Source organism: Procambarus clarkii, chromosome 36, assembly GCF_040958095.1.
Source record: "Procambarus clarkii isolate CNS0578487 chromosome 36, FALCON_Pclarkii_2.0, whole genome shotgun sequence".
Taxonomy (NCBI): Eukaryota; Metazoa; Arthropoda; class Malacostraca; order Decapoda; family Cambaridae; genus Procambarus; species Procambarus clarkii.
In genome coordinates, this window is record NC_091185.1 from 8,809,800 (window position 1) to 8,835,468 (window position 25,669).

The following is a 25,669-nucleotide window of genomic DNA, read 5'->3' on the forward strand; positions in this document are numbered from 1 at the left end:
GCAACAGGTGTAGAAGAGGTAGGCACCATGCAGCACTGTGCAAATATACGAAATTAACGTATTCAAGACCCAAGGTGGAAGATAGCATTCCCACCACAGTACAGTACTGCAAGGTGCAACAAACGAAGAGTGTCCAATCGGCAAAGTCTAAAGGTAATACGACTTTGCCTACTGCCAAAATTACCATCCTGAATAAGAGGGCCAAGGTCCATACCCATGGGTTGTTTGACCAAGGGTCCCAGAGAACATGTCACTAAAAAGTTGGCAGATGAACTACAATTAAGGCCTGTAGCCCAGACGTCATTCAACATCTCAGGATTTGTAACAGATGCAGGACCTCAAGTCTACCAGGTGGTACAACCATCAGTACGTTTAGGCAGGTACGTCTGTCGAGTACAAGCCATTGTGGTGGACAAAATACCAGTAGACCTACAAGTTCAAGGTCTGAGAGCAACAGCCAAATTCCTGAGAAATAGAGGAATAAAATTGGCAGATAATATTAAGCCTGATCACCTCACCGACTTAGGTCTCCTTGTAGGGACAGACTATTGCCATCGATTCATCGGTAGCCCTACTAAATATCAGGGCATAACCATGTTAAATTCTGCAGGAGGTAAATTACTCTCAGGCCCAGTATCAAGCCTGAGGAGATCTATGCCTGCAGATAAACAATACCAGTAGAAATCTAAATTTGTCAGCTGATTATATTTCTCCAGTAGCATTATACTAAGGAGATTACAGCTGACTATACCAACAGAGGTTGATGTTAATATCATCATTTAAAGCTGAAGATAAGTTCATGAGGCCTCAGTGGCAAATCAGTGAACAGTAGCCTAAACAGCTACAAGTCACTGCGACCAATGTCACTGAACCCACTGCAGTCTCAGAACCATACTTTACTTTAACCCCTTAACTGCGTTGCCTCCAAATGTGACACCCCCGCAGTGCGCAGGAAATAAATTATCTGGAAAAAATTCTTTTTTCTTTTTAAAGTGTCAAAAACCCTTCCCTCAGTATGGGTATGTAAAAAAAAAAGTCGAAATTGTACTTACTTTGGCTGCTATGGGGTCCGGAAGTTGGGGCATGACGTCATCATTCCCCGTGCGCCCGTGCCGTAAGCTCTCGGGGGCGGTGGGGCGCTCGGGGCGGGGCGCGCGAGTTGCCGCGAATATATTTTCGTTCATTTTTTGCGCACCTTTCCAAATACATTTTCATTGTTTTTATGTGCCAATCCAATGTATAATGAACACGTACACTATAATATCGCAGTACAACATCCGTACTGTCCGTAGACACTGTGTTACGTGCATGAAACTTGTGTACACATATTCAGCACATATTTACTATGTATCATGCTAATTTGTGTATATATACAATCTATTTGCACACTATACACTGTCACCCACTATATACATTCACCATCAACACATTCAGAACACCGCGTAGCAGCTGCTTCGTATGGGCCAATAGCAGCTGCCTCGTATGGGCCAATATCAGCTGCCTCGTATGGGCCAATATCAGTTGCCTCGTATGGGCCAACAGCAGCTACCTCGTATGGGCCAACAGCAGCTACCTCGTATGGGCCAATAGTAGCTGCCTCGTATGGGCCAATAGCAGCTGCCGCGTATGGGCCAATAGCAGCTGCCTCGTATGGGCCAATAGCAGCTGCCTCGTATGGGCCAATAGCAGCTGCCTCGTATGGGCCAATAGCAGCTGCCTCGTATGGGCCAATAGCAGCTGCCTCGTATGGGCCAATAGCAGCTGCCCCGTATGGGCCAATAGCAGCTGCCTCGTATGGGCCAATAGCAGGTGCCTCGTATGGGCCAATAGCAGCTGCCCCGTATGGGCCAATAGCAGCTGCTCCGTATGGGCCAATAGCAGCTGCCCCGTATGGGCCAATATCAGCTGCCTCGTATGGGCCAATATCAGCTGCCTCGTATGGGCCAATAGCAGCTGCCTCGTATGGGCCAATATCAGCTGCCTCGTATGGGCCAACAGCAGCTACCTCATATGGGCCAATAGTAGCTGCCTCGTATGGGCCAATAGCAGCTGTCGCGTATGGGCCAATAGCAGCTGCCGCGTATGGGCCAATAGCAGCTGCCGCGTATGGGCCAACAGCAGCTGCCTCGTATGGGCCAATAGCAGCTACCTCGTATGGGCCAACAGCAGCTGCCTCGTATGGGCCAATAGCAGCTGCCTCGTATGGGCCAACAGGAGCATTTGGCCATGAACACATTCAGAACACCTCGAGTGAGAGCAGCCACACCCAGCCTGTCTCCCTCACTCCAACATCTTACTCACCAACATTGCTCCTCCCACCATATTGTTATAGTTCTTATTACACATGTTCTATATACCTATCTACATGTTTTATTTACCAGAACTATGCAAGTAAGCCGGTATTGTGTCCAAACAGTACAGTGGCCACCATACACTGCATGAAAAATCACAAGGCAGACGACGCTACGATTACGTCACCTCCCTCACCAAAATAGCTCCTCTCAACATTCTCCTGTTGCTGTTCTTACACTATATACACACACTATATATACCCATGTACATGTGTGTTGCCCATAGCGAACCACTAAGCTAGTATGGTGAGCAAAACAAGAGTGGCAGCCACACACACAATGAGGCTACACAATTCACAATCCACAATTCTCGCCCTCCCTCCCTCATCAAAATTCCTCCTTCCACAATACTACGCACAACGCTAATTATAACCACATTCCTGCTATTATCACAATCCTGGTCACTAATTCCTGTAAATGAATAATTGACCACACGTTTATTTTGAAAAGGAACCTAAGAAATTATTTGAAGATTCCTAGATGAACGAAATAATGCTGTGGTGCTGTGGCTAGCGCTGTGAACATCGTGAACAGCATTGAATCACTGATATTTGAACATTGTACCCAGTCATTATCACACTCAGGCTCTAATATAACACTATCATAGCTAAATAATACAAGTTATATATATATTTTGACATTATTAGGCGATGCTGTGGTCACATGCTGAACAGCAGTGCTGTGCGCTCATGCTGCGAGCACCAGCCTTGGTTGCTCACACACTACTGAGGCTCCCACACCCGGGAATGTGGACCACGATTTTTTTTAAAGATGGCGTCTGTTTACAAGAGCCCTGAGGAAGCTGATGTGAACCCCATGTAGCCGCGGGAGTTTTGAATGGAACGTGAAAAATACAAATACCCGGAGGCGCGTTGCGCAAACCAGACGTGAGCCTGCAGGCGCGTTGCGCAGTTTAAGGGTTAATGATGGGCTATTCAATCCTCTGAATCAATTAACTAAATTAAACCCCAATAAATCTGACAACTGATTTGATACATTTATTATTTAATCAAGATGAATTCCATGGGCCTTAGTGTATATATATCAGTGACCAGTTACCTGAACAAGCTTCAAGTTATATCTAATGTCACTGATCTCACTGCAGTCCCTGAATCATACTTGACTGTAGTACTTGATCACATTCAGTCTTCTGGGTTAAATAATATGTAATTAGGCTTGAATTTTAGCCTTTCAAGAGTTAACAGGGAAATGAAATCGCATTAGACTTCTAACCCCTGCAACTCTAGTACGGGACATCCGTCCTATACGAACAGATGCACAACTGTGTGATTACTAACTACTAACAACAAATTAATCTAATAATTCGAAGGAGGAGTATCGGTGTTCGTCTGTTCTAAATAGGACTGCGACCCGTGAGCAGCCCCCGGGGAATTATGTCGGAAAATCCGACACCATTTAATAATATCAATGCAATTGCAGATAATATTGCTGCATTGTATACACAAGTTACCAATAGAAAATGAAACTTGTAGTGGAATTTTCCGTCGATAGAAAACGGGATATCATTGCCACATACTATTATAAATTCACCACCTATTATGGTGGGAATTATTCTTAAATACATTAGTCTTTGGACTTTACCATCATAAAACATCTCATTTGAATTAATTTAATTATCAGAATCAAAATAGAGTAAATGTGATCCTTCTATCACTTTCTGATATCTGGACAATGTAGGCCAGTAGCGTCAGTGAGGAGGGAGTGGTCAGCCATTGTTGTTTAACACTTTCGCACTATCTGGACGCGCCGGCGCGTCCGGTTTCGTCTAACGTAAACGCATAGTGGACATAAAGTTATGTCTTCTTTTAAAATATTTGTATAAAATTCAATTTTAATCCGATTTCATTGGGGTTTGTTTCAAACGACGCGCCATGAAGTTCTCTTTCTCACCACTAGGCCGCCTGGCGCGTCGGCCTACCCGGTCACGTGATGGGCCCATTGTTTTCGTGTCACGTGTCGTGAGTCGATCACGCTCCCCTCGCGCGCCAAACTCGAGCATTTTTACCCGTTTCCGTGTGGATTATACCCAATTACTTCATCAAAAATGGATCAAGGTCAAGGCCCAAGCACTTCTACCCCCAAGGAAGCCTCCAGGTCATCGAGATCAAATGGTTAAATATTACCATTTTACCAGGAAAACTCACAAGTGGACCAAAAAGATTACCTTTTATTTCCTGCAAATGGCATTGCATAATGCCTATGTTTTGTACAAATACAACACAACTGATCGAAAAAAGCTAACATTGCTACAGTTCCACGAAGTGGCAATCTGGGCCCTATTGCACTGGGACACAGAGGAGTGGCCTAAAACAACATCATCATCTCAACACTTGCGGCACGCTCCAGACATAAATGATGACACAGCTCCTGCCAATGCTGACGCCATGCCAACTCCCGGACCATCTGGTGTGAGGCGGCCTTTGTTCACTACACCACCTCAAGATGAAGCAGACAACGAATCTGAACCCGACATGTCTGCCACACTGCCAGTTGACGAAACTGTTTTGTCAGATGAATCTGACTCTCCTGCAACTCCTGTTACACCTCCAGCGAGAGGACCTGGCTGCCCTATTGTTGATTCAGAAAATCGCATGAACTACAAACTGAAACATGAAATTTACAGACTGCCCAAACGTCTCAAGTGTCATGCATGCGCACGGTCCGGTAAAAGGAAGGACACGAACTATGGATGCAAGACCTGTGGTGTTGCACTCTGTGTTGTTCCCTGCTACACCAATTACCACCGGAAACAGGTGTATTGGGTGGTGAAGAAGTAACCACCCGCAACAGCTTCACTCCACCTACAAACCATCTGTTGAGCAACTTCAGGAATGAAGAACCTGAAGAAGGTGGAGTGAAGAACAAATGCTCAACTTACTGTTCCACAACCAGCCTTCCCTTGGTAAGTACACCTATTTGGTCCAAGTTTGTGTAGTATAATTTAGCTCATAGAACATTCTATTGCGAAAACATTGCCACAAAAATGAATGACATACATACAATAATAATATCAGAACAGTGAAATAAGTATAAACTTTCAAAGCAACGTTTCGCGCGTGTGTCGTCCGGTCACCGTTACCGGGTAACAGTGCGCCCACTTCCCACACTCTTGCGGGTGGGCCGGGACCATTATTCTACGATTATATTCATATCACCGTGTTGGGAATTTTATTGGGAGTCCATTGATACCAAAATTAAGGCTGTAGGACAATTGTAGAGGTGATAATAATCCCAAGAGTAAAAACATTTTGTTGCTGTTGAGCGCTCACGGCGACTCATCTTCGTAGTTATTTATTTCATGCTGGTATCTCTATAGCTTTCGTGACTTTTTTTACTGATGTTCTTCTAGAGAATTTTATTGCGAACACGTTGGTACCAAAATGAAATACGTAGCATGAAAACTAAGGTCAGAAAAGTAAAAAGAGTATACACATTTTTGTTTTTACGCTTAAGCGATAAAAACGCCACGCGCACATACGGTTGGCTGAGTGACCTTCGCCGAGAGCGCGAAAGTGTTAAGACCAGAAGCGCACGGGAGTAAACGGCTCCTGTTAATTTCTCTTGGACGAAGTGTTATGGAAACCAAAGATCTTCCATCATCAACACGCTGTCAACAAATACAAGGAAAGTGTTCTGCCGAAACCCATTTATCTAATAATTTTTGGCCATTAATGTCAGTAGATAGGGCGAACCGGTTAGAATGCGAACAGCCTCTTAATAAAAGGTAATTAAGCCTTGGTCCATATCTGATTCATTGTACAGTGTTTTCTCTGATATAGCTGCCATATATTAGGATTCTGGCTTTACAGCTAGTGCCTTTGACAGGTCAAGAAGAGGAAGCAAACTTTGTGAATCAGTTACTGGGTGATGGAAGCTGCCTCACACGAGGAAATTTGGTGTCTACATCCTAGTTATATCTGGTGAACTAAGCCTGCTGTATAATAAGATAAGGAACCTCTTCAACGTATACTAATAATATATGTAGTTTAATACTGTAGTTTGATTGGCTGCATATATATATAAATTCAATATAAACCCCCCCTAATGTGTAGTGGATCGATTTGTGAGATTATTGCAGAAATACAGTCCACTTAACATCATACAAATTGCTATCGAAACATATAAATTAACGTAAATATAAATTCTTTATAAATTCATATAAATTAAATTAAATATAAATCTCACAGGTCGGTTCCCACACCTTGAAGACAGCCACCACACTCTAAGCACAAATGTTTGTTGATGATGCTAATATAATAGGAAGGATAACAAACTTAGATGATTATCATGCCCTTCAAGATGACCTGGACAAAATAAGTATATGGAGCACCACTTGGCAAATGGAATTTAATGTTAATAAATGCCACATTATGGAATGTGGAATAGGAGAACATAGACCCCCATGCAACCTATATATTATGTGAGAAATCTTTAAAGAATTCTGATAAAGAAACAGATCTAGGGGTGGTTCTAGATAGAAAACTATCACCTGAGGACCACATAAAGAATATTGTGCAAGGAGCCTCTGCCACGCTTTCTAACTTCAGAATTGCTTTTAAATACATGGATGGCAATATACTAAAGAAATTGTTCATGACTTTTGTTAGGCCATAGCTAGAATATGCAGAGGTTGTGTGGTGCCCATATCTTAAGAAGCACATCAACAAACTAGAAAAGGTGCAAAGACATGCTACTAAGTGGCTCCAAGAACTGAAGGGCAAGAGCTACGAGGAGAGGTTAGAGGCATTAAATATGCCAAAACTATAAGACAGAAGAAAAAGAGGTGATATGATCACTACATACAAAATAGTAACAGGAATTGATAAAATCGATAGGGAAGATTTCCTGAGACCTGGAACTTTAAGAACAAGAGGTCATAGATTTAAACTAGCTAAACACAGATGCCGAAGAAATATAAGAAAATTCACTTTCGCAAACAGAGTGGTAGACGGTTGGAACAAGTTAGGTGAGAAGGTGGTGGAGGCCAAGACCGTCAGTAGTTTCGAAGCGTTATATGACAAAGAGTGCTGGGAAGACGGGACACCACGAGCGTAGCTCTCATCCCGTAGCTACACTTAGGTAATTACACTTAAGTAATTACAGATGCTTTGTTTTGGGATGCTTACCTTTCTGGGTGCCTGACCTGGTCGATGGCAGAAATAGAATGCTTCCAACCACACGGGGGTTTCTATAGATCATTGCTCCCTATGCCTCTTCTGAGGGGGCCAGGTTCTGGCTCGTGGTCCCCGGTAGGCCCATTGAACTCCATACACATGACTGATGCCAAAGTCTGGCATTAGCATATCAGCCTAGTAAGCTCCAGTTAGCCGAAGGGGCTCCCCCAGAAAAATATCAAATTTTAAAAAATTCAAAAGCTGCAGTTCATTCAAATTGGCATAAAAACTATGGATATTCCACTGAAGAACAGACAGAGGAAAACCAGCTATGCCAATAAAACCCAAAAAAATTAAAGATACGAAGCAAAAGCGCAAAAACTAGGCAAGATCAAGATCAGAAAAATCAGGGGTATTGGGCATAGGGAAAGTCACCAGAGATGGTTGAGCCAAGAGGGCTGTGGTAAGAAGCATACGTAAGTCAGTACTCCAGCCATTTACTGCACTCCGACAGTAAATGTTCCACCATGGTAAACACATCATCCGATTGCTATTCACAAAAAACCAGCGTTGAATGTAATGAAACACCATTTTCTGGGTGAGCCCCCAACACTCCCTGGAGTTTATCGGGCTAATGTATGTTATATTAGACCGGGACATTAGCTAAGGAGTTCAGACCTACCAGGGACCAGTGCCAGAACCTGGGCCCCTTCAGAGAGGTTTCAGGGAGCAATGGCCCTGGAAAACCCCCCTTGTGGTTGGGGTTTTCCTTATCTGCCATCAACCAGGGTTAGGCACCCAGAAAGATAGGCATAACAAAATAAACCCCACATGGTAAAAAAACAAACAGAAAACTGAACAGAGAATTAGATCCCTATATTCCCAAGGAAACAAGCAAACATCACCCTTTACTGCCCCGCCGATCGTCCGCGCAGCCCTCCCCTCCCCGAGAGGAGGGGGTAGCCCCAGACTTCACCGCGCCAGCTGCCTAGCATCAGTTTGGAAGCAAAGCTTCAACCAACGCGAAAAAACCGTCGACCAGTGGGAGGGAGGGTTACCAGGGAGCCTCCGGGGCTCACCCAGAAAATGGCGTTTCATTACATTCAACGCTGGTTTTCTGTGGGGAGCCCCTATGGCTCTTTGGAGCTTCATACCCAAAGAGAAGGAAAAGAAAGGGCTGACCCGGGAGGCGGCCGCCACAAACTCCACAACACGAAGCCGAGACAACAGGCTGCAACCTGTGACCCACGAAATGAGCCCTAGACATCACCAACACGGCAGCGAAAGCTGGAAACGTCCGAACGGCACGGGCACAAGGGTAGATTGCAGGCTGGTAGGCTTAAAATCTCTGCGGACAACCTGGGAGACCCGAGCCCTGAAACAGGGAACGACGGGAACCGAATCGACCCAAAGCGAATCACCAGTCACTGTACGCAGGTAAAGGCAGAGTCGCAACCGGACAACACATGACACACCCCCGGCCGAACCAACCAAGCATCAATAACCCAAGGACCCCAAGGACCGAAATCAGCCGTCTCAACTATCGCCAGAAGGACGGAGAAAGGCTGCAAACGTACAAACCTACCACCAGTACCAAAAGAGCAGAAACCTCTGCACCGGAAGAGAGCTGGAAGCTCCCCGACCCAACCTGCAGAGGTCCACACCAACAAAATATGGCCTATGGAAAACAATCTTGAACCGAAGGGGCTACCACAAACTGAGGAGAAGATGATAAGAGGGCACCCTGATCAAGGACCAGGACGACTCAGGTGACGCATGAGCAGGCCGGAGGTGAAACAAAACACGAGAAAGCGTACGGAACAGGGCGGATGTGAAGTCCACCTCGAACATAAGCCGGCGCTCCGCCAGTGCAGCACGATACGAGGCAACAGTAAGAAGCATCAAATAACAGTCCTGAAAACCCAAGAAAGGACAAGACAACCTACAAAGAGCAAGAAAATAGCTAATAGAAACACCAGGAACGTCATACTGTCGCCAAGACGAAGTTCGCAAGTGGGACACCCATCAACGAAGCCACCTGAGCACCATAGAGATGGTTATACACCCACGACAAAATACCAGATGCAAAGAGCCGAGGAGATCCAGTCACATACAGGACCGGTCCAACCTGCCGAAACACGTGGAGCCGCGGGAAAATGCCCCAGGTTCGGACACTTATCAAGCAGCGTCTGAAAGTAAAGCTGGACTGGCCACCAAGGAACCACGAGGACTACTCTCCTTGGGAATGGCTTCTTACCGAGCCAGAACCCGAAGCAACAGCTGGACAGGGAGAAGAGGAACAGGTACCCCCACCGCAACCAGTCCTGCCGAAAGGCATCCACCATGAATGCCTCGCAGGTGGGTAAGGGCGCCACATAGAATGGGAGACGCCGACTTTTGTTAGACCAAAGCTGGAATATGCAGCGGTTGTATGGTGCCCATATCTTAAGCACATCAACAAACTGCAAAAGGTTCAACGACATGCCAGTAAGTGGCTCCCAGAACTGAAGGACAAGAGCTACAAGGAGAGGTTAGAGGCATTAAATATGGAAAAACTAGAAGATAGAAGAAAAAGAGGCGATATGATCACTACATAAAAAATAGTAACAAGAATCGATAAAATTGAAAGGGAAGATTTTCCGAGAAACGGAACTTCAAGAACAAGAGGTCATAGATTTAAACTCAGAAAACAAAGCTGACAGAGAAATATAAGAAAATTCGCTTTTGTAAACAGAGTGGTAGACGGTTGGAACAAGTTAGGTGAGAAGGTGGTGGAGACCAAAATCGTCAGTAATTTCAAAGTGTTATATGACAAAGAGTGCTGGGGAGACGGGACACCACGAGCATAGCTCTCATCCTGTAACTATAATTAGGTAATTACACTCAGGTAATTACAATCACAACAGCACAAGCAAGGTACTCAAAATCTCACCAGTGGATAGTTGGTTCCCATCTCGTCAAGCTGCAAGAGGTCGATCAGCTTCTCGTAAATGCCAGGGTTTCGAAACTCCTTGTTATTCTGAATCATGGCATTATAGTCCTTGTTTCCCCGGCGTACCTCATTTAGGCATCTGATGACCTTATCCTAGTTGATAAAAACGGGTAAAATATTATACAAACTTAGCAACAGACAGTTTATATCAAGGGTCAACAAATATTTTGTTCCCATCAGGACTTCCTCAGCCTGCCAAAAGATACAAATTAAAATTATTTTGTAATACTGTACTTGCACAAGTATACATAATATAATAAAAGTATTATCTTTTATTTATAAAGCTTACATTAGAACATGTTACAGTGGTTGAACAAAGCCACAAAGGCCGTGACGAGGGTTCGAATCGACGTTCGAGAGGATCCCAAATGCTGCCTTAATCGACCGAGCTACGACATGGAAAAGAATTGCAAACGGAAAATCATCCTGATTTACCAACGGATCCAGCAGTCTCTCCGAGACACAAACCAGGGTTTTACGCAATTCCCCCCATGCACTCGCGCTATGTCAATAGGCCTCGAGCTATGTGTAATGAAGTAAGGGTGTAGAGGTAGAACAGCCAGCTCGAGTGCATGGGGAAATTGCGTAAAACCCTGGTGTGTGTCTCGGAGAGACTAAAGGATCCGTTGGTACATCAGGATGATTTCCCAGTTGCAATTCTTTTCCATGGCATAGCTCAGTCGATTAAGGCAGCGTCTGGGATCCTCTCAAACGTCGATTCGAACCCTCGTTACGGCCCTTGTGGACTTGTTCCTTTGATGCATCACGCTATTGTGATTTCTGTGTGTTACAGTAGTTAAAGAGACCCCAGTCAATTTTTACTCTAAAACAACATTTTCAGGTATATATTTCATCAAGTTTAGCCTTAAAAATAAATACTTTAAAACCCTAGCATTGAATATAATGAAATGCCTCTTTTTGGAGGAATCCTGGTGGTTCTGTGAAGCTAACTTTCTGAGACTGTTCCATACTAAACAGTCACATCTGTCGGGAAATTTCTGATTAACCTACTGGATGCTAGAGCCAGAACTTTCTCAAAACTCGTTACTAGCAATTACTGTACAGTATATACCATCAGCATGGCAGTCTAGTCCCACCCTTCACCCAGTTCCTCAGGTCTGTTCTGGAACTGATAAATAATCCAACAATGAATAGAGAGGGAGTGGTTGAATCAGGAGCTACCGGGGCTCCTTAAGAAAGAGATGCTTGCTTTACATTCAATGCAGGATTTTTGGAGGGAGCTCCCGAGTGGCTCCTTCAAGCTGACTAACACCACACAACAAAAATACAGCTTTGAATGTAATGAAATGCCATTTTCTGGGTGAGTCCCGGAGGCTCCCAGGCTGATATGGATATTCCTAACTTTGGTATCAATCGATGTGGGTGGAGTTCTAGGCCTACCGGGGTACCACGAGCCAGAACCTGGCCCCCTCAGAGGCGCACAAGGAGCAATGGCCTATAGAAATGCACATGTCATTTTGGAGCATTCTATATCTGCCATTGACCAGGACAAGCACCCAGAGAGATAAGCACCCCAAAAGAAACCCTATTCTGGTTAAAAGCGATGAAAATAGACAAACGAGAGGGCAGAACTCACCTATTGAAAATGAGCAAACAAGCATGACATCACACATGCTGCGCCGCATGTCTGCGCAGCTCCCCCCTCCCTGGGAGGGGGAAGGGGAAGCCCCAGACCCCTGCACCGGCAATCCACCCTGCAGTTCTGAGGCTGGATATCAAAATGCGCGAAAACCACTGACCGGAGGGAGGGAGGAAGGGTTGCCGGGGAGCCTTCTGGACTCGCCCAGAAAATGTCGTTTAATTACATTCAACGCTGGTTTTCTGGGGGGAAGCCCCATCGGCTCCCCGGAGCTACTTCACCAAAGACTAAAAATAAAGAAGGGGACTTACCCGGGAGGCGGTCAGTGCTCCACATCTCAACTCGAAGTTGAGACGGGCTGCAGCCGCCGACCCAAAGCGACACAGGCCCGACTAGGCCCAGGAACGTTAACGAGGTAGCATGCAGCCAGGACCCTGTTCGACTGCCAAAACCCCCATGACCGAATGTCAGCCTAGGACATGTTGCCAAAGATGGCAGCAAGAGCAGCAAACTTATGAACGTCATGGGCACGGGAATAGACCACAGGCTAGCTAGACTCAATAACCCTGCGGATGACCTGAGAGACCTGTACTCGCGAACAAGAAAAAAGGGAAACCGGATCATCCCATAGCGAGTCCCCGGACACACAAGCCATAGCGCGCAAATAATGGCAGAGGGCTGCAACCAGACACAACACATGATGCACCCCCGGCCTGACCAACCAAGCATCAACAACCCAAGGACCCCTCCGGAAAGCAGCAGTCTCATTCTTCCCCAGAAAAGAAGGAGACAGCTGCAGACAAAAATACCTATCTCCACGACCGAAGGAGCAAAAACCTCTGCACCGAAGGAGAGCATGAAGCTCTCCGACCCGACCCCCAGAGGCCAATGTCAACAGGAAAAGAGCCTTCGAAAAACAATCCTAAACCAAAAGAGCCACAACAAACCGAGGACAAGAGAGATAGGAGAGCACTCTATCCAAAGACCAGGATGACTCAGGTGGCGCATGAGCAGGCCGGAGGTGAAACAACGCACGAGACAGCTTGCGAAACGGTGCAGAAGTAACATCTATACCGAAAGCAAGCCGAAGTGGCCCCGCCAGCGCTGCATGATACAAGGCGACAGTATTCAGCATAACATGACGATTCTGAAATAACCATAAGAGAAAGGACAATACCACCCAAACCGAAAGCTAAGTACAACAACGAAGAGTAAAAAAAAAATGGAAGGACCGCCAGGAAACTTCGTACGGCCACCGAGACGAAGTCCGCAGGTTGGACACCATCAATGAAGCCACCTAATCATCATACAGATGGTGATAAACAGGAGTAAAAAATACCAAACGTGAAGTTCACTCTTCTCGAGGAGAAGAGCGAACCAGTCTCGTAACAGACCGAGCCGATCTTCTGAAAGAGGCGGAGCCACGGAAAAACCTTCGAGTTCAGACATCGGGCAAGTAGTACCTGAAACCAAGGCTGGGCCGGCCACCACGGGGCCAAGAGGACTGCCCGTCCTTCGTAAGTCTCCAAGCGAGTCGGGACCTTGAGCAACAGCTGAACCAGGAGGAAGAGGTACAGGAACCTTCACCTCGACTAGTCCTGCCGGAAGGTGTTGATCCCGACGGCCTTGCTGCCACTTATACTGGAAGACACCTCGACCACGCTGACGTGAAGAGGTCCATCTCTGGGCGCCTGAACGTCTGGCAGAGCCAACTGAACGAGTCGACATCGACCGTCCATTCCGTGGACAGGGGAGCGAACAAGACAAGGCCGTCCGCCAGGACATTGGACAGCCCCCGAATGTGAACCGCCAGGAGAGCCAAACTCCGAGAACTCAGCATACGAGTCACCCGAAACGACCAGCCCCAAACAGCCAAGGACCGCATCGAACTTCCTTGGTCAGGCAATGAACCACAGGGGAGCAGTGCGAATGGAGCCGGATCATCGATCCGCAGACTTCCCGAACCCTCCAAAGCGCAAACCACACCACTGCGAACTCCCGTTAAGGCACTGAATCCCCCAAAACCCGAAGAGGAAGCCAGTGACGCAGCAGCCGACGGAAGGCCCCCAGCAGTCGAACCCTGAGATCGTGAGAGAGAGGCGGAAAGGACGTCCCCTAAGGAACCAGAATAGCCGAAGAAGCCAAACCCAACCCAGCGAGGAGACCATCATCGCAAAGTTCAGGCTCCCGCACAGACCCTCAAGCAACTGCTGGGTGACCCAGGAGCCCCCCAGAAACAAGCACATGTGGGACCGCAGAGACAAGGAAGTGGTCCAAGAGTCCTATACAAGACCCAGCCAGGTCCAAACCTAGGACGGAACCAGACGGGACTTTCGCCAGTTCACCAGAAACCCGAACTCGGCTAGCATGTAAAGCACCAAACCCCTGGCGAGCAGAGACGCGGATTGACTGGAAGCCCAAACCAGCCAGTCGTCGAGGTAAGTCAACGCCCGAACACCTAACAGACACAGATGGGCCACCACAACCGGGGTAAGGCATGTGAACATGCGAGATGCCAGGTTCAACCTGAAAGGGAGACAATGACAGCGGTAACTCTGACGCCCAAAAACAAAACCGAGCCAGTCCCTGAACCCTGGATGAATCGGGACGTGCCAATACACGTCCTTGAGGTCCAGGGACACCATCCAAATGTCCGGCTCCAACAGAAGCCAGACCTGGGACAGAGTGGTCATCCGAAAGGAGGGGAAAAAAAAAAACAGCGTTGAATGAAATGAAACTCCATTTTCTGGGGGGAAGCCCCGTCGGCTCCTCGGAACTATCCAGGCCGATATGCTAATGTCAGACTTTGCCATCAGTCATGTGTACGAGGTTCTATGGGCCTACCCATAGGTTCTATTGCTCCTCATGCCTCAGAGAGGCATGAGGAGCAATGGCCTATAGAAACCCCCGTGTGGTTGGAAGCATTCTATGTCTGCCATCAACCGGGTCAGGCACCCAGAAAGGTAAGCATCCCAAAACAAACCCCTATTCTGGTGAAAATTGCTACAAAGAACCGAACAAGAGGATAGAACTCCCCAAACAGAAACGAGCAAACAAGCATGACGTCACACATCGTCGTGCAGCTGTCTGCGCAGCTCCCCCCTCCCCGGGAGGAGGAAGGGGTAGCCCGAGACCCCTACGCCGGCAATCCACACCCCAGTTCTGAGGCTGGATATCAAAACACGCGAGAAACCGCCGACCGGAGGGAGGGAGGGTTGGCAGAAAGCCTCCGGGTCTCACTCAGAAAATGCCGTTTCAATACATTCAACGCTGGTTTTCTGGGGGAAGCCCTGTCTGCTCCCCAGAGCTAAATAAGAAAAGATGAAAACCAGAGGGACTTACCCAGGAGGCGGTCGCTGCTCACTCCTCAACTGGAAGTCAGGACAACTGGCTGCAACCGCCGACCCAAAGCGACACAGGTTAGACTAGGCCCAGGAACGTTCACCAAGTAACGCACAGCCAGGACCTAATCGACCTCCTAAAACCTTGTACCCGAATGACAACCAGGACACATTACCAAAAACAGCAGCAAGAGCAGCAAACTTACGAACGCCGTGGGCACGGGGATAGACCGCAGGCTGGATAGGCAGAATAACCCTGTGGACGGCCTGGGAGACCCGAACCCTGGAACAGGAATAGGAACAACCGTGGACATCTTCAAGAGAAAACTAGATTGTTTCCTTCAAGGAGTGCCGGACCAACCGGGCTGTGGTGGGTATGTGGGCCTGCGGGTCGCTTCAAGCAACAGCCTGGTGGACCAAACTCTCACAAGTCAAGTCTGGCCTCGGGCCGGGCTTGGGGAGTAGAAGAACTCCCAGAACCCCATCAACCAGGTATCAACCAGGTAACCAGGGAAGAAGAGAGACCGGATCAACCCAAAGCGCATCCCCTGCCACAGAGCCCGTGTCAAGCAAATAACCGCGAAGAGCTGCAACAGGACACAACACATGATGCACCCCCGGAATCAAGCATCAACAACCCAAGGACCCCTCCAGAAAGCAGCAGTCTCATTCTTCGCCAGAAAAGGAGACAGCTGCAGACGAAAAAAAACTACCGCCAGGACCGAATGAGCAGAAATCCCTGCGCTAGAGGAGAGCATGAAGCTCCCCAACACGACCCCAAGAGGACAATGCCAACAAGAAAAGAGCCTTAGAGAAACAGTCCTGAACCGAAGGGGCCACTACAAACCGAGGAGGAGAGAGATAAGAGAGCACCCTGTCAAGCGACCAGGATGGCTTAAGCGGCGCATGAGCAGACCAGAGGTGAAACAACGCACGAGACAGCTTGCGAAACGGTGTAGAAGTAACATTAATACTGAAAGCACGCTGCAGCAGCTCTGCCAGTGCTGCACGATAATCGATAGGGAAGATTTCCTGAGACCTGAAACTTTAAGAACAAGAGGTCATAGATATAAACTAGCTAAACACAGATGCCGAAGAAATATAAGAAAATTCACTTTCGCAAACAGAGTGGTAGACAGTTGGAACAAGTTAGATGAGAAGGTGGTGGAGGTCAAGACCGTCAGTAGTTTCAAAGCGTTATATGACAAAGAGTGCTGGGAAGACGAGACACCACGAGCGTAGCTCTCATCCTGTAACTACACTTAGGTAATTACGACAGGAGGCAACAGTATTGGGCATAAGACGATGGTCCTGGAACAACCAAGAAAGAAAGAAAGGTCAAGACAACCTTAACCGACAGCGAAGTATACCTACAAAGCGAAAGAAAGAAATGGAAGGACCGCCAAGAGACTTCTTACTGCCGCTGAGACGAAGCCTGCAGGTGGGACACCAGCAACGAAGTCACCTGATCACCTTAGAGATGATGATAGACGCTAGTAAAAATACCATACGCGAAGACTCGAGGAGAAGATCGAATTAGCTATGAGACGCATTGGTTCGATCTGCTGAAAGAGGCGGAACTGTGGAAAAACCTATGGGTTCGGACACCATACAAGCATCACCTGAAACCAAGGCTGGGCCGGAAGCCATGGGCCCAAAAGGACTACTCTCCCCTGGTAAGTCTCCAAGCGAGTCAGGACCTGGAGCAACAGCGAAACCGGGAAAAAGAGGTACAGTAACCCCAACCTCGACCAGTCCTGCCAAAAAGCATCGATCTCGACGGCCTCGCAGTCAGGGAAGGGTGCCACATATCAGAAGGCGCCGCGACCACACCGACGCTAAGAGGTCCACCTCCAGGTGCCCGAACGTCTGGCAGAGCCAACTGAATGAGTCGGTGTTAACCGTTCATTCCGTGGACAGGGGAACGAACAGACAGAGGCCGTCCGCCAAAACGTTGGACAGCCCCCGAGTGCAAACTGCCAGGAGAGCCAAACCCAGAGAACTCAGCAGACGAGTCACCCAAAGCAACCAGCACCAAAGAGCCAGGGACCACATCGAACTCCCTTGGTTCCGGCAATGAACCACCGGGAAGCAGTCCGAATGGAGCTGGATCGTCGATCCGCAGTCGACCCGAACCCTCCGAAGTACAAACTAAATCCCCACGAACTTCTGCACCGTGCTGTGGGCCTGACGGAAGGACAGATCCCCCATCGCCCCTGGCCAGCCTGATGAGCACTGGTCACAAAGCCCCAGCCGAGGACGACGCGTCCATGAACACATCAAGAGAGGGCTCGGGTAGGTGCCATGACACTGAACCTTGAAAATTCAAAGAGGAAGCCAGCTACACAGCAACCGACACAAGGCCCCTGGGGGTCGAACCCAGTGATCGCCAGAGAGGCGTAAGGGACGTCCCCGAAGGAACCAGAACAGGCGATGCAGCCAAACCCGACCCGGAGGGTAGACCAACATCGTAAAGATCAGGCTCCCGCACAGACCCTCGAACAATCGCCGGGTGACCTGGGAGCCCTCCAGAAAACGGCAAAGGCGGGACCACAGGCAAAGGAGAGACAAGGAAGCAGTCTGAGAGTCCCAAACAAAATCCAGCCAAGTCCAAACCTGGGAAGGGACCAGATGGGACTTTCTCCAGTTCACCAACAACCCAAATCCGGCAAGCTGGGAAAGAACCAAACTCCTGGCTAGCAGACATGCGGACCGGCTGGGAGCCTATACTAGCCAGTTGTTGAGGTATGCCAACACCCGAACACCTAAAAGATGCAGAGAGGCTACCACGAACCGAGTAAGGGGTGTGAAAACGTGACGTGCCAGGTTCAACCCGAACGGGAGACAACGAAAGTGGTAACTGACGCCCCACAACAAAACCAAGCCAGGCAGGGAAATAAAAAGAAAAAGAAAACCCAGCCAGAGGACAGAGTACCTAGGCGGAACAGAGCCGGCCACTATGAATGGTGAAAACAAGCTGCGCAGTACCCTGCGCCCTTTATCAGCGCAAACTGCCTCCTACCCTAAGGTAAACCAGGGAGACAAAACACCCAAGCACACAAAGGGCAGCTGAAAACAAAATAGTAAACGGTCAAGCAGAGGCAGAACCCAAGGAACTTGTGGAAAGTGGCCCTAAGGGCAGTATTTATTGGGCACCTAGGGAAGGGAACCCTAGGCGCATGAAGCCCGAGTACTGAAGAAATACTCCTGACTCGCTCATCCCCTAGAAGAGAGTCACCACACACAATGAACAGTGCTGAAACAATCATTGGAGCTAGAGCACACGACCTCTGCCTATAGCATCAGCCTCAGAACTGGGGTGTGGCTTGCCGGCGCGGGGGTCTGGGGCTCCCCCATTCCCCCTCCCGGGTAGGGGGAGCTGCGCAGACATGCGGTGCGGCTTGTGTGACGTCATGCTTGTTTGCTCGTTTTCATTTGGGGAGTTCTGTCCATTCGTTTGTCTATTTACAACGTTTTTAAACTTGAACAGGGGTTTGTTTTGGGGCGCTTACCTTTCTGGGTGCTTGTCCTGGTCAATGGCAGATACAGAATGCCCCAAAATCACATGTGCATTTCTACAGGCCATTGCTCCTCGTGCCTCTCTCTGAGGGGGCCAGGTTCTGGCTCGTAATCCCCGGTAGGCCTAAGAACTCCATACACATGACTGATGCCCAAGTTAGGGATATCCATATCAGCCTGGATAGCTCCGAATGGCCTAACCAGATGGAAGGAAAGGTGGCAGGCATTAACAAGAAGAAGAGAATCCATAATGGCAGACATGACTAAAAGCAGCATGCCACCAATTGGGATCAGGAACACAGACTGGTCAGAACTTTGTTAGAGCATCAAAACTGCTGAGCCCCAATATCAGCCCAGAGCATGATTTAGAAGACAGAAGCCAAAGCTGCATATGTGCCAATATCATGGGTCTGTGGTTATACTGTAAGCTGTTGATGCTGCTGCTGACCTTAGAAATGCAAGCCTTGGAAGACGGGACCAAGGAAACAGGTCAACCTACAGGGTGTCCATCAAAATAGAAGAGGAGTCGCCACCACACACAAACGATGACCCACAGATGAACCAAGTAAGTATCAATCACCAAATGACCACTCCGGAAGCTGGCCGACTCATTCTCAGTGCAAAAAACAAGAAAAAGACAACAAGAGAAAGCTGCAAATGGACAAACTGCCCACAGAACCAAAGGAGCACAACACCACCTCTGAAGAGCCTGAAGATCTCCAACACTACAGCCAGAGATGAGAGCCAAAAAGAAGAAAGCCTTAAGAAAGCTATCATGAGCCATAGGGGAAACTATAAACCGATGTGAGAAGAGAAAAACAAAACAGTTAAGAAATGTTGATGTCTCAGAAGGAGCAAGAGCAGGCTTGAGGTGAAAAAACCAGAGTTGAATGTAATGAAACGTCATTTTCTGGGCGAGCCCCGGAGGCTCCGTGGAGCTTATCGGGCTAATGTATTTTATATTAGACCGGGAAATTAGCTATGGAGTTCAGACCTACCAGGGACCATGAGCCAGAACCCCGTCCCTTCAGAGAGGTTCCAGGAAGCAATGGCCCTAGAAAACCCCCCATGGTTGGGGTTTTTCCTTAACTGCCATCGACCGGGGTTAGGCACCCAGAAAGTTAGGCATAACAAAACAAACCCCACATGGTAAGAAACTAACAACAAAAACTTAACAGAGGTAGAACTCACTTCAATCCCAAGGAAACATGCAAACAAGCAAACGTAACACACTACTGCCGCGCCGTGCAGCCCTCCCCTCCCCGAGAGGGGGGGGGGACCTGAACCTCACCGCGCCGGCTGCATAGCACTCCAGTTCGGAAGCTAAGCTTCAACCACATGAAAAAAATACCGACCGGTGGGAGGGAGGGTTGCCAGGGAGCCTCCGGGACTCGCCAAGAAAATGGCGTTTTATTACATTCAACGCTGGTTTTCTGAGGTGAGCCCCTAAGGCTCTCTGGAGCTTCATACCCAAAGAGAAGGAAAAGAGACGGACTGACCCGGGAGGCGGCCGCCACAAACTCTTTAACGCGTAGTCGAGACAACAGGCTGCAACCTGTGACCCAAAGCAACATAAGAAAGCCCCAGAGCAGACACGCTCACCTAACAACAGGCGGCCAGGACCCTGTGCGACCTCCAAAAATCCCTGCACCCAAATATGAGCTCAAGACATGGCGCGAGGATAGACCGCAGGCTGGCTAGACTTCATAACCCTGCGGACAACCTGGGAGACCCAAGGCCTGAAACAGGGAACGACGAAAACCGGATCAACCCAAAGCGCATCCCCAGTCACCACAGGCGAGGCCAGGCGAGGCCAGGCGAGGCCAGGCGAGGTGAAGAGCCGCAACCAGACAACACATAATGCACCCCCGGCCGAACCATCCAAGCAAGCATTAATAACCCAAGGACCCCTCCGGAAAGCAGCCGTCTTCTTCTTCGCCGGAAAAGACGGAGAAGGCTGCAAGGGTACAAACATACAACCAGGACTAAAAGAGCAGAAACACCTGCGCCGGAGGAGAGAAGGAAGCTTCCCGAACAGACCCCCAGAGGCCAATGCCAACAAAAACAGGGCCTTAAAAAAACAATCTTGAACCGAAGAGGCCACCACAAACCGAGGAGAGGAAAGATAAAAAGAGCACCCTGTTCAAGGACCAGGACGGCTCAGGTGACGCATGAGCAGGCCGGAGGTGAAACATAGCACGGGAAAGCTTACGGAACAGGGCAGATGTGACGTCCACCCCGAAAGCTAGCTTGAGCAGCTCCGCCAGTGCCGCACGATACGAGGCGACAGTATTAGGCATCAAATGGCGGTCCTGAAAAAACCAAGAAAGAGAGGACAAGACAACCCGATCCGAAAGAAAAAACAACCTACGAAGAGCCAGAAAATGGCGAAAAGAACGCCAGGAAACTTTATACTGTCGCCGAGACGAAGCTCTCAGGTGGGACACCATCAATGAAGCCACCTGATCACCATAGAAATGGTGATACACCCGCATCAAAAAGACCAGACGCGAAGAGCAGAGGAGAAGGTCGAACCAGCCCCGTACTGGATCGGACCGACCTGCTGAAAAAGGCGGAGCCGCGGGAAACGTCACGGGTTCGGGCACCAAGCCAATAGCACCAGAAACCAAGGCTGGGCCGGCGACCAAGGGGCCACAAGGACTACTATCCCTGGGAATGTCTCCAACTGAACCAGAACCCGAAGCAACAGCTGGACAGGGGGGGAAGAGGTACAGGTAACCCCACTTCGACCAGTCCTGCCAAAAGGCATCCACCGCGAACGCCTCACAGTTGGGGAAGGGCGTCACATAGATTGGGAGACGCCGAGACCACACCGACACGAAGAGGTCCACATCTGGGAGACCGTACGTCTGGCAGATCCAACGAAATGAGTCGTCGTCGACCGTCCACTCCGTGGACAGGGGACGGAAGCAAGACAGACCGTCTGCCAGAACGTTGGACACTTCCCGGACATGAACCGCACAGAGAGCCAAACCCCGAGAATCCAGCAGACGAACCACTCGAAGGGACCAACCCCAAAGAGCCAAGGACCGAAGAGAACCCCCACGGTTCAGGCAATGAACCACTGGATAACAGTCCGAATGGAGGCAAATGGTCGATCCCCGAGCAACCCGAACCCTCCGAAGCGCGACCCAGACTGCCACGAACTCGCGAACCGTGCTGTGAGCCCGACAGAAGGACAGACCCCACAGTCCCTGGCCTGCCTGGTGAGCACTGGTCACAAAGCCCCAGCCGAGAGACGACGCTTCTGTGAACACATCGAGCGAGGGCTCGGGAAGGCGCAAAGGCAGTGAACTCCGAAAACCCCGAAGAGGAAGCCGGTGACGCAGCAACCGACACAAGGCCCTCGGAAGACGAACCCAACGATCGCGAGAGAGGCGGAAGGGACGTCCCCGAAGGAACCAAAACAGACACCGAAGCCAAACCCGACCAGGCGGGTAGATTAGCATGGTGAAGTTCAGACTCCCGCACAAGCGCTTGAGCAACCGCCGAGTGACCCAGGAGCCCCTCAGAAACAGCCGAGCGGTCCTGCAGCCACCGCAATGCCTCTGGAGGGAGAGACAAGGAAGCATTCCAAGAATCCCAAACAAGACCCAGCCAGGTCTGAACCTGGGACAGAACCAGATGAGACTTCCTCCAGTTCACCAGGAACCCAAACCTGGCGAGCTGGGAAAGAACCATATCCCTGGCGAGCAGACAAGCTGACCAACTGGGAGCCCACTCCAGCCAATCGTCGAGGTAGGCCAAAACCCGAATCCCTAGAAGATGCAGACGGGTCACCACAACCCGGGTCAGCCACGTGAAAACGTGAGGTACCAGATTCAAGCCAAAAGGTAAGCATCGAAAACGGTAAGCATGACGCCCCACCACGAAACCTAACCAGTCCCTGAACCCTGGATGAATAGGAACTTGCCAATAGGCATCTTGAGGTCCAGGGACACCATCCAGGCATTCGGCTCCAACAGAAGCCGGACCTGAGACAGTAGTCATCCGAAAGGAGGGGCAAGGAATCCAGGGGTTCAGACTGGACAAGTCCAGAATGAACCTCGGATCTGCACAGTCCCGTTTCGGCACAAGAAACAGACGGGAAACCCACCTGAGGGACATAGTCGTTTCGACCACGCCCACGTGCACCCACTCCAAGACGACTTGACGAAGCGCAGGAGAAGAAACCTGCCCTGTTAGCCCCGAACCCCCCAAAGGAGGACGAGTTGCCCAACACCAACACAGGCCGGAAGACACGACCGAAAAGGCCCACAAATCGTGGGACCAAGCGTGGGCAAACAGAGCGAGCCTCCCCCCCATCACCTCGTCAACGGGGAAACTGCGAAAGGGCCAACGCCCCTTATGAGAACCCAAACGTCGAACAGGGCAGTCACTGCGCCGACCAGACGACGCTTGCCCCGAAGGGAACAACAGCTCAGAAACCGACACCAACGGCCCACCTCGACCAGCGGAACCCGGAACCCTGGCACGACCCCTCCGAAACTGCCAAGAACGACTGCTTCGGAGAATCAACAAGGCCGCCATAGGACGACAACTAGACGAAGCCGCGTGCAGAAACTGGGACACCGCAGTCTCTGCAAACAGCAACGGACAAAACGGAGACGAAAACCTAAGAGCCAGGGCTCAAGCAGATTCCAAAGAGAGGGCGAGCACTGCCTGACGGCACGCGAGGCGAGAAGCAAAAAACAGAGACACCGCTTCCTTCAGGATGGGAGCAAAGAGCTTCAACAGTGCAGCCGACGCCCTAGCTGTCGAAGTCAGCGCCCCAGATGAAGGCCCTTCACTCAACGCTCCTACATCCTCCTCAAGCCAAGCAGAAGACAGCTCGAGAAGGGAAAAGAAACACAAGACCGAAGCCAAATGCCCATGGGCGCGCAACTCCTCCGCAACCAATGAAGCCGAAAGCTGAGGAACCTGCACGTGAAGCTGGAAAAGGCCAACATCCCGAGAAAGCATGGGAGTGAACAAGCACGCATTAAGGTGCTCAAACTCGCCCCCCAGGTAAAGTGCATAAAGGTAGAAGTTTCCTGCCAATCAAGCGTGCGGGTCCGACAGAACCCATGCCACGCCCCCAACGAAAAGAAAGGGCAATCTGCCAGCCAGGAAGACTTTGGAACCTCCAAATGCACCCAAAAATGGGAAGAAGAACCGAACTCAAACGAGGACAGATCCATTGCAGAGGCATAACCCGGGTCTCACAAGAGGTATGCAGCAAGAGCTTCCCGAGCCACCTTCGCGGAGATACGGGAAGCAGTAAACCTCTGGAAAGACGAATCCAAAGTACCCAAAGGCGCCCGGAACCGAACCCGGGGAAGAGCTGAACCCAAATCATACTCATACAGGGAAGGGGGGTAAGAAAATCCCTCCCCCTGCAACAATAAGCCCCGCGAGGAAGGCAAAAGCACCCAAGTGGGGTCAAAGGGGGCCCAAGGCCCCCAGGTTGACTCCTCCCCAGCCCCAGGTTCCCCCACGTCGGGACCCGGGGCAGAGCTGTCCTTCAAACCCTCCACCCCTGAAGAAAAGGCAGAGTCCAAGGGAAAGGCAGACAAGAAGGGGGTCTGCTGGTGGGACCCAGAAGCCTCGGCAGGAGGAACCGGCTCAAATGCCTTCGTCCCCGACCCGGATGGGGCAGCCCCCGAGGCAGCCCGAGTCTCATTACCAACTAAACCCTGTGCCGAGGCCGAAACCCTCAGACGTTTTGGAGCCGGACACAGGGGTGGGAGGTGCAGGAAGAATCACAGGGCAAGGACCAGGGGGCGTGGCAGGAGCCAAAGCCAAAGCAACTAATACTCCAAGGTCAGAGTCCCTAAAACCAAAACGGGGCAGCCTCGGGGCATCCGAGTGGGAAACCAACCTAGCGCGTTGCAATAACCAAAACCTAACATGCAAAGCTGATGCTACCTGTACCCTAACAGGAACATCCTCAGAGTAAAACTGGAGCACAAGCAGAGAACATGACTCGCAAGACTCCGGGTCAAAGGTGTCATTGACCCAACATGCAGCATGACGAAGGCAAAACAGGTGACTGTCAGCCTGAGACAAGGGCACACTGCAACCTTCAAACCTGCACAAGGCAGGTTGGAACTCGGGAGACGCATCCACGGGTCCCCGAGCCCCAACAGGGGTTTCCAGGGCCCTTAGGGTAACAACTACGGGAAACCCGGGCAAGGTGTTGCTACAGGTTAAGAAACCCAAACAAAACAAGGGGTAGATGATAATACTGAAAACCCCTGGGACGTGTACAAGCACAGGGGCCTAGCAGAGGGCCACCAAAACAATACCAGGGGAACTATAGACTCACGAGGCAGTACCTCCACCAGGCAAACACAAATAAAACAAAAGAAAAGCCCCGCAAAAGTACACCGTCCCCAGAGGTAACAGTAACCGGTCGCCGCTTAGGTGGCAGGCCCCGCAACACCTTGACGCCCTAACCAGCACAATACCACTCCCTACCCAAGGCCAAACAAGGGCCCCAAGCCCCAGCTGGCCCCAAGGGCAAGGCAAATGCCAAGCAGCAAGAACCCCTACGGGAGCGGTTCCCGAACGCCCCAGGGAAGATAACCCTGACACGCAGGGGCAGTACTCACAGGGCGCCTAGGGAAGGAAGCCCCAAAGCGCATGCAGCCCCGGCACTGATGAAGTACTCCTGGTCACCACACAAAAACAGCAGAGAACACCACACGAGGCAAACACCACCCAGGAAT

At 49.9% G+C, this 25,669-nt stretch overlaps 1 protein-coding gene across 5 annotated transcripts in view; it reads right to left on the reverse strand.

The window, feature by feature from the left end:
* Positions 1 to 25,669, reverse strand: part of LOC123756093 (SAP30-binding protein) — a 154,013-nt gene that overhangs the window by 35,636 nt on the left and 92,708 nt on the right. For all 5 annotated transcript variants that reach the window (XM_069336543.1, XM_045739088.2, XM_045739089.2 and 2 more), the window contains one exon: positions 10,419 to 10,571. In XM_069336543.1, the coding sequence (XP_069192644.1) occupies positions 10,419 to 10,571 (153 nt within the window). The remainder of the gene's footprint in view (positions 1 to 10,418; positions 10,572 to 25,669) is intronic.